Source organism: Euprymna scolopes, chromosome 14, assembly GCF_053919585.1.
Source record: "Euprymna scolopes isolate OS-2025 chromosome 14, ASM5391958v1, whole genome shotgun sequence".
In the NCBI taxonomy this organism is placed as follows: Eukaryota; Metazoa; Mollusca; class Cephalopoda; order Sepiida; family Sepiolidae; genus Euprymna; species Euprymna scolopes.
Window position 1 is genome coordinate 53,402,695 of NC_136495.1, and position 13,606 is coordinate 53,416,300.

Consider the following 13,606-nt stretch of genomic DNA (forward strand, 5'->3'; position numbering starts at 1 on the left):
CTCTATATTGACTAAGAGCGACCGCGAGAAAAAAAAAACTAGTAATACTACTAATTGACCTATAGCTGAAAATAGAGAGTAAAGAGAGAGAGAGAAAGAAAGGACGTGAGGATGGGAAATATTGTTATCAGAAAAAGATTAATTAATTTTTTTTTTTTTAATTTAACTGCCTTTGCAAACTATTTTTTTCCCAGAAGAAAACACGATAAGAAAATGTATAACACAGGGTTTAATTTAAAATCTATTATAGGCGTCAACATCCGCTACCAGCTTTTTAAGCTTCCTGGAAACCGCATCAACTGATTTCACAAGTAATAGAAGGCTTATATCTAATCGGTTGCTAAAGTTTCTGAAAAAACATTTGAATCATTTTACTCCTCCAGGGTGTAGCTGGCTCCTGATGCTATCTTCTACCTATATAAAAGTCACAGATTCGAAATGCTTTTAACCCTCATAAATGGTTACCCATTAGTAAGAAAACATAAGTCATTTTTAAATATTAATCGAATGACGATGAATACTGCGAAAGGATTTAAATTTTCTGAAAACAATAGCCGGCACAGAAAATAGCAATTCCTCATATTTCATGGGCGATATTTCTGAAAGAATGAGGAAAAATTGCTGCTTTCAAATGTCAGTCTATTCCTTTCAATGTGGTTTATTGTCTTGATAATTATTTCAGAATAATAAATTCTAAATAAAATTCTATGCTACGCACTTTCTTATCATATTCTTTTGTTGTAAAAATTATATTTAAGTACGGCATGATCACGTCGACACACCGGTTTCCGTTAAGCAACGTTAAGTCTGATCAATACTAAAATGGGTGACCATTTAAGAATTCCAGGTGTTGTATGTGCTCTCCGCTTATCTCGGCATTGTTTCCAGTCGGCCTGGATTTCTCCCTGCCACTGGACACTAATTCAGGAGAATGACTGAACTACGCAATCCTTGTTTCAATTACATGCGCAGGGAGTATCCATTGCCTTTCGAGACTGAACGGGAGCGATATTTCAGTAAAAAAAATTACGACTAAGGCGCCTAAGACTATGTGCATGTAGGTTGTAACAATATTTGTGCATGCAAATACGTTACATGGAGATGCAACAGTAGACAACACTGATAGGCACTCTACCACTACTCTCCCCCTCTCAGGGTTAAAAAAAAGAAACTTCAATCTAATAAATCTTGCTCTGTCAACCAAACTCCAACCCCAGCCCCATCGACGCAAATGTTGCATCCCTGTGCTTGTTAATGGAATGTGATCCGATAAAATCATAGCACTTGTGCCTCCTCAATGTAAATACGCGACTCGCAGCAAAATCCCACCCTTCACTCTGTAGAGGTCCCGAGATATTGCAAAGATTTCTACTCTAATAGATTATTTATTCGAACTGCTAGACTTTGGAATTTCTTCCCTGCAGAATTTGTAATTTTTTTTTAAATTCTGTAATGTTTACAAAAGTAAAATGGTTTTAATTTTAAGAAAAAAAAATGCGTATTATCTTTCTCTGCCTGCCAACAATAAAAAACATATTTTTATTTACAAGAACGTTTTGTTATACGCATTTTTATTTAAAAAAAAAAACTTTCGTAAATAAAACTGTTTTTAAATAAACCCGCTTTTTTTTTAAATAGTAAAAGTTTTCTTTTAATACAAATCTAAAAGTTGTAAAAGTTCAGACTGTTCTTTTTTCCATTCAACTAAATCAGAATCCGGTGTTACTGAAAAGACGCCCTTTCGATCAGCGTTTATTTTGGGATGTTTAAAATCCATCTGGTCCCAAAACATTTATAAAAATATTTTGGAACTTCTACATATATTATTTGGGTAATCTCCAAAAATACCGTTAGGGCTTACAACATGGCCGCCAGAAGAGTCAACAAAAAACTGCGAATAAAATATATAAAACTCGTAATTTCTGTTTTTAAAGTGGGTTGTCAATTTTCTTTATGAAATATACTTCCAAAATAAACTATTACAGTCGTTTAAAACATAATAGAAGTATTATTTTTTATTTTTTAAAAACAATGTTTACAAAATGTCTACGAACGTGCGTAGACATTTTGTAAACATTGTTTTTAAAAAATAAAAAATAATACTTCTATTATGTTTTAAACGACTGTAATAGTTTATTTTGGAAGTATATTTCATAAAGAAAATTGACAACCCACTTTAAAAACAGAAATTACGAGTTTTATATATTTTATTCGCAGTTTTTTGTTGACTCTTCTGGCGGCCATGTTGTAAGCCCTAACGGTATTTTTGGAGATTACCATTATTTGATAATATAAAAGGTGCCTGTCGATCGTTGCTTATTTTGGGGTGCTTGAAATTCATGCGATCAACTTTTGAATTTTTAGCAAGACTCGTCTGAGGATTAACCCCGGTCTTCTCGGCGATAAGCGAACACTAACCATTATGCCAAACGAATGTGAAACGTAATTACGTACGTACAGACAATTATTATAGGTTTACAAACGGGATTCGTAAAAATTCAGCAGTGCTTTTTATATCGCTCATCTTTTGAAAAGGGTTGGAGTGTTATATGCATGGATGAATTATCAAAGCGTGTTACATAGACCAGCTGGATATTATGTGATTATTAAAAAAAATATTACGTTCAAAATAATAAATGTCTGTTAGGTTCACTATTAAGAAAGAGGTGACTATTTCTTCTTCCGTAAAAATGGTTGCCATTGTCAGCTAAATATTCTATATAAAACGAATATTTTCTTTTATATTTATATATTGCAAATTGTAGCAAGATATTAGCTTAAAATAACACATATTCTGTTTTCTTAACTGTATTAATAATCGGCAGCTAAATGTTTGTTTTGTTTTTCAAAAAAATGAAACGGATATTGCGTTTTTTTTGTTTTTGTTTTTTTTTTGTTTTTTTTAAATATATACAGGGTGAGTCACGGGAAACGGATGTCTATAGAACGCTCCTTGCTTTCCTTGAGTAAGAGATAGGGAGTGAGGAAAGGTAGTCTTTAGTCCTGCTTAAGATGCCGTTTAGTTTGTTGTTATTAATTTATCTTTTACGTTAAGTTTTGTTTGCTTTTGAATTGCTTTTCTTTTCAGTTCATTGCCCAGATGCTGCCGTGTAATCGTGAACACCGTGTGTCTGCTTATGACACGTGAAAAATGGTGGATCAAAAACATCCGTTTCCTATGACTCGCTTTGTATATTTAAAATTATACTGTTCTAAACGAGGGGATTTTGGAACAATTAATTTTAAAACAGGTAAATCGAGATTGTTTAGCTTAGCGATATCAGATTAATAAGCACTCATCTTTGCTGATCGGATGATCTCATTTTTTTTTTTTTATTTGCTTGAAAGGTGATCACGTACGTAAGATGAAATTCTCTAGCGTATCATTATAACGTATCATTTTCTTGTGGTGCGAATGTAGCACATGGTCCATTAAAAGATCTATCTATTTGATGTGTGCTACGTGAACGATTAACATCTAAAGCACTTTGGAGGGATCGATGCTGCTGCTTCTGTTAATCCCCCCTCCCTCTCTCTCTCTCTCTCTCTCTCTCTCTCTCTCTCTCTCTCTCTCTCTCTCTATGCGAGAGAAGAGATCGAACAATGTGAAAATTTCGATCGGAAGGCGCAAGTGAAAGAAATCCACCCATATATATGGAAAGTCGATAAACGTACTCGACTAAATTTGAGTGTGACAAACCGAAGAAAGCCGACGAATCGTGAACAGCATCGGTGATCTCGACGCAAGTAACATTGTGCTGTTCTTAAGACGTGTCCATTAAATATACGCGTCTACCGCCGTAAAATGCTATTTTAAACTTAAGCATGACTGACCGGAAAACGTTTTTCAAACTAAAGCTCGACAGATAACGGAAAAGCCATTCCAAATTTAAGTATAACCGACAAAATAAAATCGCGATTAAAACTTTCAGACTGAACCATGATCAATGATCCCGCAACACTTATGAAGGGCAGATCTAAGAACAGATTCTTTTATCTTTATTACATAAAGTTAGGCACGTGTATAGGTTCATACAGTTACACAAGATTCACTCCTAAACTAATTAACCGATCATTATGAATCTTGGGACAAAGCTATAGGTGTAAGGGTTGTAATGTGGGCAATATTTAGCTTAACTTAGCTTCATGCATTTTTTTTTTTTTTTTTACATTATTAGACATCAATTCCCAAATTTCAATTTCGTTAAAACGATATTAGGGGTATTATGTGGGTTTAACCCCCACTATTGCCACTTAAAAATACAATTATTTTAGATTTGTTTTTAAATTAATCCATATGTATTAGACACGAATTAAACATGATTCCCTGATACCTGGGCTGCCAAAATTAACAGAGATTAGACCATTTCTGTAATGATTCGGTCCCTGTTGCAGCGGTCATTGGTCTGTACTGGCATTTGAGGGGCACTAAGTCTCCCCAAGGTCCCAGTTCTCTTCGCGCTGGTCCAGCTGAGGTCTGGTCAGCGCTCTCTCCTCGGTCTTTCCCTCCTCCTTGACCCTTCTCGGCTCTTTGGTTTCACACATTTTAGGGGGGGTGATGGGGCAATGGGAGGGGATGCGTGATGGGAATGTGGAGCTTGTTGATATGCAGCTTCATTGTTCTTCATTCCCTGTAAAGCTTCTTTATGTTTTGTCTCTGCAGCAGGTTGTCTGGCTCATGTGTATTAATCTACGCAATCAAGGGTTTTCTTTAATATTTCAGCCGTTTTCATTATCGTTAATCGTTGTAGCTTTGCAGCCATTCCTCTGGTTCCAATTTCTCCCATTCTTTTTTCAAAGTTTTCGGAATTATTCCCAGTACTCCTACTATTATAAGTATTATTTTGATTTTCTTCATCATCCAAATCCCTTTTAACTCTCTGGCTAGCTCTGTGTATTTGCTCCGTTTCTCCTTTTCTTTCATACTCACCCTCTGGTCAGCTGGGACAGCAAAATCTATGATTTGGCAAGATTTTTCTTTCTTGTTAATTATTACATCTGCTCTTCTTACTTGAATGGGTTTCTCCGTCTGTATATCTATCTCCCATAGGATTTTGTGGTTCTCATTTTCGAGTACTGTTGCGGGATTATGCTTGTACCATTTGTCTGTATGTTCAAAATGCAGTTGTTTGCATAATTCCCCACTTGATTGAACCTGTTTTTGTATTCCTTTTGGGCCAGTTTGCTGCATTCACCTACTATATGTTTATCGTTTCGTCTCTTTGTCCACAGAGTCTGCATTTGCTGTTTTCTTGTGTTTTATCGATCTTTGCTTTGATATAATTGGTTCTTATCGAGTTATCTTGTGCTGCAGTTATTAGGAATTCAGTTTCTCGGTTTACATGTCCTTTTCGCATCCATGTCCGAGTGTTTTCGTTATTCTCATCTTTTGTCATTCTTATGAATCTTCCGTGTAGTTGTTTCTCTTCCCATTTTTCTTTCCTTGTTTTGTCATTTGTCTCTGTTTTCTGTTTTATTTTTATTTTTTCAGTGCCTCCCACTGCCATAACTATCCTTTCAGTGCTTTGCATTATGTATTTTTCTAGTTCTTTTTTTTTGTGTCATTCACACACTATTCTATGCAGACCAGTCCTCTTCCGCCATCTTTCCTTTTCACGTAGAGTCTGTCAATATCGTCTTTTAGGTGTAGTGCATTGTGCATGGTCATGAGTTTCCTGGTCTTCTGATCGAGCTGTCTCAGTTCCTCTTTAGTTCACCCTATAAACGGTCCAGAGTATCTTACTAGTGATACGTCTCTTTGTCCACAGAGTCTGCATTTGCTGTTTTCTTGTGTTTTATCGATCTTTGCTTTGATATAATTGGTTCTTATCGAGTTATCTTGTGCTGCAGTTATTAGGAATTCAGTTTCTCGGTTTACATGTCCTTTTCGCATCCATGTCCGAGTGTTTTCGTTATTCTCATCTTTTGTCATTCTTATGAATCTTCCGTGTAGTTGTTTCTCTTCCCATTTTTCTTTCCTTGTTTTGTCATTTGTCTCTGTTTTCTGTTTTATTTTTATTTTTTCAGTGCCTCCCACTGCCATAACTATCCTTTCAGTGCTTTGCATTATGTATTTTTCTAGTTCTTTTTTTTTTGTGTCATTCACACACTATTCTATGCAGACCAGTCCTCTTCCGCCATCTTTCCTTTTCACGTAGAGTCTGTCAATATCGTCTTTTAGGTGTAGTGCATTGTGCATGGTCATGAGTTTCCTGGTCTTCTGATCGAGCTGTCTCAGTTCCTCTTTAGTTCACCCTATAAACGGTCCAGAGTATCTTACTAGTGATACTGCCCATGTATTTATACCTTTACTATTATTATTATTATTATTATTATTATTATTATTATTATTATTATTATTATTATTATCGTCATCATTATCATCAACGTACTAGCAGTTCTCACACAGGTCATCATCAGCAATCGCTCACTGATAATAACTGGTGATGTTCCATGGATTTTGAGTGACAACAAGTTTCCATGAATTTTCTACATCTCTTCAATGACTTTCAAATGACGGTGCATTAGTACAACAGCCGCTTACCATTTTTTTTTCTCGCTGGTAACGACAATTAGTTATTTTGTTAGTTTGGATGCCAATAGGTCTCGACACTCTTCTAGTTGAGGTATGATTAGATTAGTGCTCTCCTTTCTTGTGTGTGTGTGTGTGTGTGTGTGTGTGTGTGTGTGTGTGTGTGTGCGTGTGTGTGTGTGTGTGTGTGTGTGTGTGTGTGTGTGTGTGTGTGCGTGTGTGTGTGTGTGTGAATGTTTTTTACTCTTCTTGACCTTTCACGACTATTTCCTGCGATCTCAGTCGAAGCTGCCGGTTTTTTTTTGGGGGGGGCAGTGTATAAACTTTAAGTTTCCTCGGATTCACGGAATTTTTCTCGTGAGGATGAAACGCGGAACATTCTGTGTAACTTAATTGCTATATGTATTTTTTAAAATGGTCATATATATATATATATATATATATATATATATATATATATAATGATAATAATAATGATTGTAACGTCTTGTTAGACGAGTGCCACTCCCTCAGATACTTAAAGTTCATGAGCCCCAAAATGTCTTTTTTTAGTCCTACCGGTAAATTCACACGCTCAAGAAGGCACCCCTAAGCTAATTAACTTATTATTTGAATGTTCCCATCTTTAATAAATAAAATAATAGATAGCAATAATTTCGCTGAAATGAATATTAATAAGATAAAAGCATATTATATTTATAGTATTTGATTCCTTACTTTGATGTATTCCGAGTAATTAAGAGATCCATATCTTCAGATGAGGCAGCAATCGTAAATCCTGCACTCTGCTTGGGGCTCCACTTTTGTATTCGTTTTTTTTTTTTTTTTTTTTTTTTTTTAAGAAGGGAATTTTTCCCCGAAATTATTAAAAACTATGCCTGGTATTTTTTTAAATTAATATTGAGCATGTTAGTTTTAACTAAACAAAAAATATATGAATAAACACAATTGCCCAATTACGTTTACACATTTATTATACACTGACAAACATTTAAACAACAATAAAACACAATACAATAGCGACAGTTCGATAAGACTCACCGACTGGTGGAAAAAGTTCTCAGAGCTCACCTCGTTGTGGAACGAAGGTTCTCCTCTTCTTGAGAGGGAAAAGGCAACACGTCTGCCCGTGACCAAAGGGAAAAAACCAACCAGCGCTAGAGCGGGGGCAGATTACTCCTTCCCGGTGTCCTCTAATTTTTAGTCCCCTACAACACTCCCCCGCCAAAAAAAAAAAAAAATACGGAGTACTTTTAATTGAATGTTGTGAGAGGATTGTTTTGTTTTTATGTAGAGACAAAGTCTCTTAAATGGGCAGGCCATTTTACCAGTCTGCCCGAACGTGTTTTTTTATAAGGGCGTTTTTCCAATGTCACTTCGACTGGCATCCTTTGTGAGGGGTCTACTTCTAAATATGCATCCTCGAGTGTTGCGGATTCCAACCTGTCAATTGAGATATTTTGTTCTTCGTCCTTAATGAGGACGCTGAAATACTTCTTGTTTTTCTTGTTGACTTTAAAAGGTCCGCGGTACGGTGGTTGCAGGGTATGCGACCTAGCTGTATCGCGAACAAACACATGTGTAAATGTCTCTAGTGCCTTTGGCACATATGTGTTAGCGCACTTGTTTATTCCTGATGGAGAATATGCCATTTTGGCCATGGTTCTTGTCAGTCTATCAACAAATGATGCAGGGTCCCAAACTTTATTTGGTGTATCACAAAAGTATTGTGCTGGCAGGCGTAGTGTGGTATCATACAGCGCTTCTGCTGCTGAGCAATTCATATCCTTCTTCACTGCTGTGTGCAAACCCAGCAAAATTAGAGGACAGTGTTCTAACCACTTTTATTGCAGGTAAGCACTGCGCGTAAAGAGGCCTTTAGGCTGCTATGTAGACGTTCGACTGCTCCGTTTGCTTGTGGATGGTATGATGTCGTGTGTATACTTCTGGTGCCCAAAAGTCCTGAGAGTTTATGAAACAGTTCGGACTTGAACTGTCTACCTCTGTCAGTTGTCACATTTTCCGGACACCGAATCTTGCTACCCATCCAGCGAGGAAAGTTCTGGCTGTTGTGTATGCCGTCATATCCGGCATTGGTATGCTTCAAACCACCTTGAAAATCTGTCGACACATGTCAAAAGATAGCATTGGCCTTCACATGTCGGAAATGGACCGGTGATGTCGAGGTGTGTGTGCTTGAACCTCTCATCAGGTACTGGAAATGTGCCTAGTGGCGCACGTGTATGCCGACCGACCTTGGCCTTTTGACACTGCACGCACTTCTTTGTCCATTCTCGCACGTTTGCTTTCATCCTCGGCCAGACATACTTGTCTGTCATCAAACATATCGACGCATTGGCCCCTGGGTGTGATAACCCGTGTACCGCGTTGAATATGTCTTTCCTTAAGGATGCTGGAACATATGGGCGCAGTTTGTTAGTGCTGATATCACACACTATTTTTCTAGGGCTGTTGGGGTGTGCCATTTTGCAGTGATGTTCCATTATTCTGCAGAAGTTTCTGCAGGTGCTCGTCTTTTTCTTGCTTCATAGCTAAGGTGTTGGCTTCGACGGAAGGTCCCAATGTGAAGGAGTTTATTCCTCGTGACAGTGTATCTGCTGGCATATTGTCAGCTCCCTTAACGTGTCTGACATCCGACGTAAACTGTATGATATAGTCAAACTGACGAACCTCTCGGGGAGAGTATTTGTCTGAGGAGGACTGCAGAGCACCTAATAGAGGCTTGTGGTCAGTCACTAAGTAGAATGGCTGTCCCTCTAGGAGCTGCCGATAATGTCTTATTGCTGAAAACGAGGCCAACAACTCTCTGGAAAATGTGCTATAGCGTGTTTCTGCATCAGTCAATTTCCTGGAGAAGAAAGAAATAGGTCGCCAGTTCCACTTACATTTTTTGCTGTAGGACCGCTCCAATTCCACTGCCAGGTAAAGTTCACTATCGGGTTGAATGTGGGACAACTTAGCGGTGTCTTCTAACCTCGCCTTTACTTTGTTGAATGCTGCTATTGATTCCTCCGATAGTGTAATGTTGCAGTTCTTCAATGGCAAAAGTACTTGGGCAACATGAGGGAGAAATCTACGATAGAAGTTAACTAATCCTAAAAATTGCCGCAACTGTCTCATTGTAGCAAGGATAGGGAAATCTCGGATGGACTTGACTGTCTCTGGGGATGGGGAAATTCCCTTCTCTGAAATATGGTGCCCCAAAAATATAACCTCGGGTTGACCAAAAGTATATTTTGATGGATTTAAAACAACACCATATTGGTTCAGGCGATCGAATACTTGGTGCACCTGATCTATGTATTCCTGCCTATCACTGCTAGCAATGCGGACGTCATCTATGTACGCACACACAAATGGCAAGTCTCGCAGAACCTCGTCTATAAAACGTTGGAACGTTTGAGCTGCGTTGCGTAAACCAAATGGAACACGCAAAAATTCAAATATTTCAAACGGTGTGGTAATTACCGTTTTGGGAATATGTTCGGGCTCCACAGGGATCTGGTGGTATGCCCGAATAAGGTCTAATTTAGTAAAGACCCTATTATTCTGGGCCACTGCTGTTATATCTTGGATATGTGGTACTGGGTACCTATCCGGTTTCGTAGCGGCATTTAAAGCTCGGTAGTCCCCACATGCTCGCCATGCATTTGGACCCTTACTAACAAGATGAAGAGGCGAGGCCTATTCGCTATTTGAAGGACGAACTATGCCAATCTGCATCATCTGCTGAAATTCTGCTTTCACAGCCTTTATTTTTTCAGGTGTTAAACGTCTGGCTTTACAATGGACGAGTGAGCCTTTTGTCTCAATGTAATGAGTTACAGTGTGTGGTAACACTTCCTTGTGAAAGGAGGGGACCGATATTGAAGGATATTCCTTCAACAGACTCAGAAAGGCTTCGTCCTGGTCTGCACGTGCTACCTGTGGACCTAATGGTGTGCCAGTCCCCACAACCCCACATGCTGCAAGTTGTGTGCTTGGATCTCGGAGACACTGGCCTGACATATCTACTACCAGGCCAAATGCTTGCAGAAAGTCAGTACCCAGTATAGCACTGCTTACGTCAGCCACTATGAAAACGTGGATAAACGATCTGCATAAACCCAAGTTAAGGTCCATGCACCTCTCCCCATAAGTCCGTATATACGAACCGTTTACAGCTCGTAGTGTAAATTTACAGGGAGAAGACCTTTTGTCCACTGATGTTGCCGGGATAAGGGAAACTTGTGCCCCACTATCCACCAAAAACGAGATGCCTGTATTTTTATCTACAACATAAAGTAGGTGGCCAGAGCAGGATGCACCGACAGTTGATGCCGCTCTCGTCTGTCAGTTTAGGCTTTTCCCTGCCCCTTATAGTTGCAAGGTGGAATACAAGAGTTGGCATTTTCGCCAAATCTCTTGTGCTTCCAACAAATAGCTTCTTGCTTGCGTTCCCGGGACTGGCTGCGACCTCCTCTGCTGCCATGTCCCTGCTTCTGTTTTAATGATAGTCTGGCGATGTCTTCCGCCATTCTGTCCATACGGGCTTCCAACCGTTTTTGGCCTTCCATTAATTTTTCCAGAAGCTCGTCTCTTCCAGAGGTCTTTACGCTGGATAATGCAGACGATTGTGTGGATAATATGTCTGCAATGTGATCTGCTATGACAGCGAGTTGTTCCACCGGCGTGGACTCGTCCTGAGCAGCGATAGCCACATTATACTCCGTCGGGATCCGTTGGAGGAAAATATGCTTAACGATGCTTTTATCCATCGCACCTTCAGCAAATTTTTGTAACCGTTTTAGAAATTGGGACGGCTTGCTATCTCCCAGGGTCTCTTGTTCCAACAACTGCGAAATACGCTTAAGTACATCGTACGGTTTTTCTGTAGGTGGAGAGATTATTAACCCTCTTACCTCAGTAATTGTATCCTGAGGTAAAATGGATGCGACGTAACAGAATTTCTCTGCCTGGTTGTCAATCGATTTTTTTTGTTTGAAAAATAAATCGAGTTGAGCAAAGAACAGAGCAGGGTCGTCGCGAACTAACGAGGCATTAACGTTACAAGTTGTCACCATTTTTAAAAAAATATATTTATTTATTTATTTATTTATTTATTTTACCGCACTGGAAACTACAACAGTCTAGCAGCAGGGCATGGAAAGAAAGGAATAGTAATAATACAACACGGAGGGTAAGGGGACACAGAGACAGACCGCAACGTACTCGCTCATATCAGCCAATCCTGTATCAGGCGCCGAATTTGACAGGAATACCGACAGCCGTTTCAGGAACGAAATTTTCCTATAAGGGATAATTTAGTTTCGAAAAAAAAAAACTTGTTGCATTTGTTGTGCACGATTAAAACTACATTAAAACTAGTTCTATCCTTATTCTATCGACAAAAATATGTAAAGAATAGAAGAAAAATCGTGTTGCTATCTTAATTACGCTACCCTACGAATTTTTATTTGAAGAATAATAATTAGAATTCTAGAAATAAAATTTACATCATAACTTTTTCTTATTGTTCATAAAAATATTATTTTACTTTTTTTTTTTAACAGAACTTATTATGTATGTGCGTGTACATATATATTTTCTCGTGGTCACCAATTTGTTAGTTTTAACTAAACAAAAAATATATGAATAAACACAATTGCCCAATTACGTTTACACATTTATTATACACTGACAAACATTTAAACAACAATAAAACACAATACAATAGCGACAATTCGATAAGACTCACCGACTGGTGGAAAAAGTTCTCAGGGCTCACCTCGTGGTGGAATGAAGGTTCTCCTCTGCTTGAGAGGGAAAAGGCAACACGTCTGCCCGTGACCAAAGGGAAAAACCAACCAGCCTTAGAGCAGGGGCAGATTACTCCTCCCCGGTGTCCTCTAATTTTTAGTCCCCTACAAGCAATAAGTCTTATATTAACTGGTTTAATATGTAAAAGATCTTTTGAAAAATAATAGACTTTTTGAAGATTTTTAACCCAAATACTATTGTTTTAATACTAGGTCGTTTCACTATTCCGGTTTTTCTGCGTTGCTATCATCCTTCATATATATATATATATATATATATATATATATATATATATATATATATATATATATATATAGGCACCGCCAAAACTGGGGGGGGGGCAGGTCAGTACTTTTGACGGACCGTCTTTTTAAAAATCTACCGAAAATCAGGTAATTATCCGATCAATACGAAATTTTCAGTGATTATTAAGAGAAGAATGAACTTTATAACAGTGTACTTATTTTTCATAAACGATATTTATATATATATATATATATTTTTTTTTTTGCTTACAAACCCCCCCCCCCTTGTTTTGAAGTGGGAACAAATATGCTTTAAATAATCATCTGAAACTAAACACAACATATTGTGTTGTTGTAAGGGACAGAATTATAGGTTAAAAAAAAATTGTTTGTATACCTTATTTTGACGTCTGAATATCAGAACTTCGATTGTGTTTAATTATCCCGCTTTTGAGTTTTGAAGTGTGAAATTCGGTGAATATGTTAAGTAAAATAATTAATTTAAGTTAAGCAAAACAAAAAAAAATTTTTTTTAATATTTACACGAAAAAAGCCATTTTAAAATCTTTGATAAATAAATTAACAATTTTTTTTTAGCAAGCCGAATAATGCATGACCATTATTAAACAGGGTATGCTTTGAAGAATCGATACCAAAAAAAAAAATTCGATAAATATTGTGCCCTTTGTGTTAAAAATAGCATCATTTTTTTCGATCCCGTTTGAAAACGTTTGCCGCCTTTCGACTACGGTGGACCAAACGCGCTAAAATAATTTTTTTTTATTCTGCTTTAAATTGCCCCCCCCCCATTTTGGGGAGCCTGGCCCCCACACACATACATATTAAAAACCAAACTCATACAAATGGTCACCCATCTGGTACTGGCCAGCCTCAGCGTTAATAATACATTGAAATTTTCGTCACTGAAAAATAAGTTATTTTGGCCTGTTTGGTCTTCCATAGTTTGCTTCTTATCAAACGCAAACGTAAACAGTGTCGATCTAGACTC

The 13,606-nt window shown here is 37.8% G+C and overlaps 1 protein-coding gene across 1 annotated transcript; it reads right to left on the bottom strand.

The window, feature by feature from the left end:
- Positions 1-7,818: 7,818 nt before the first annotated feature.
- Positions 7,819-8,316, bottom strand: LOC145292733 (uncharacterized). The gene has a single exon (XM_080138771.1). The coding sequence runs from the start codon at positions 8,314-8,316 to the stop codon at positions 7,819-7,821; it is 498 nt and encodes a 165-aa protein (XP_079994897.1).
- Between the last annotated feature and the right edge of the window lie 5,290 nt (positions 8,317-13,606).

Excerpts from the sequence above, each read along its gene's own strand:
- LOC145292733 (XM_080138771.1), bottom strand. The coding sequence starts at position 8,316 with ATGAATTGCTCAGCAGCAGAAGCGCTGTATGATACCACACTACGCCTG.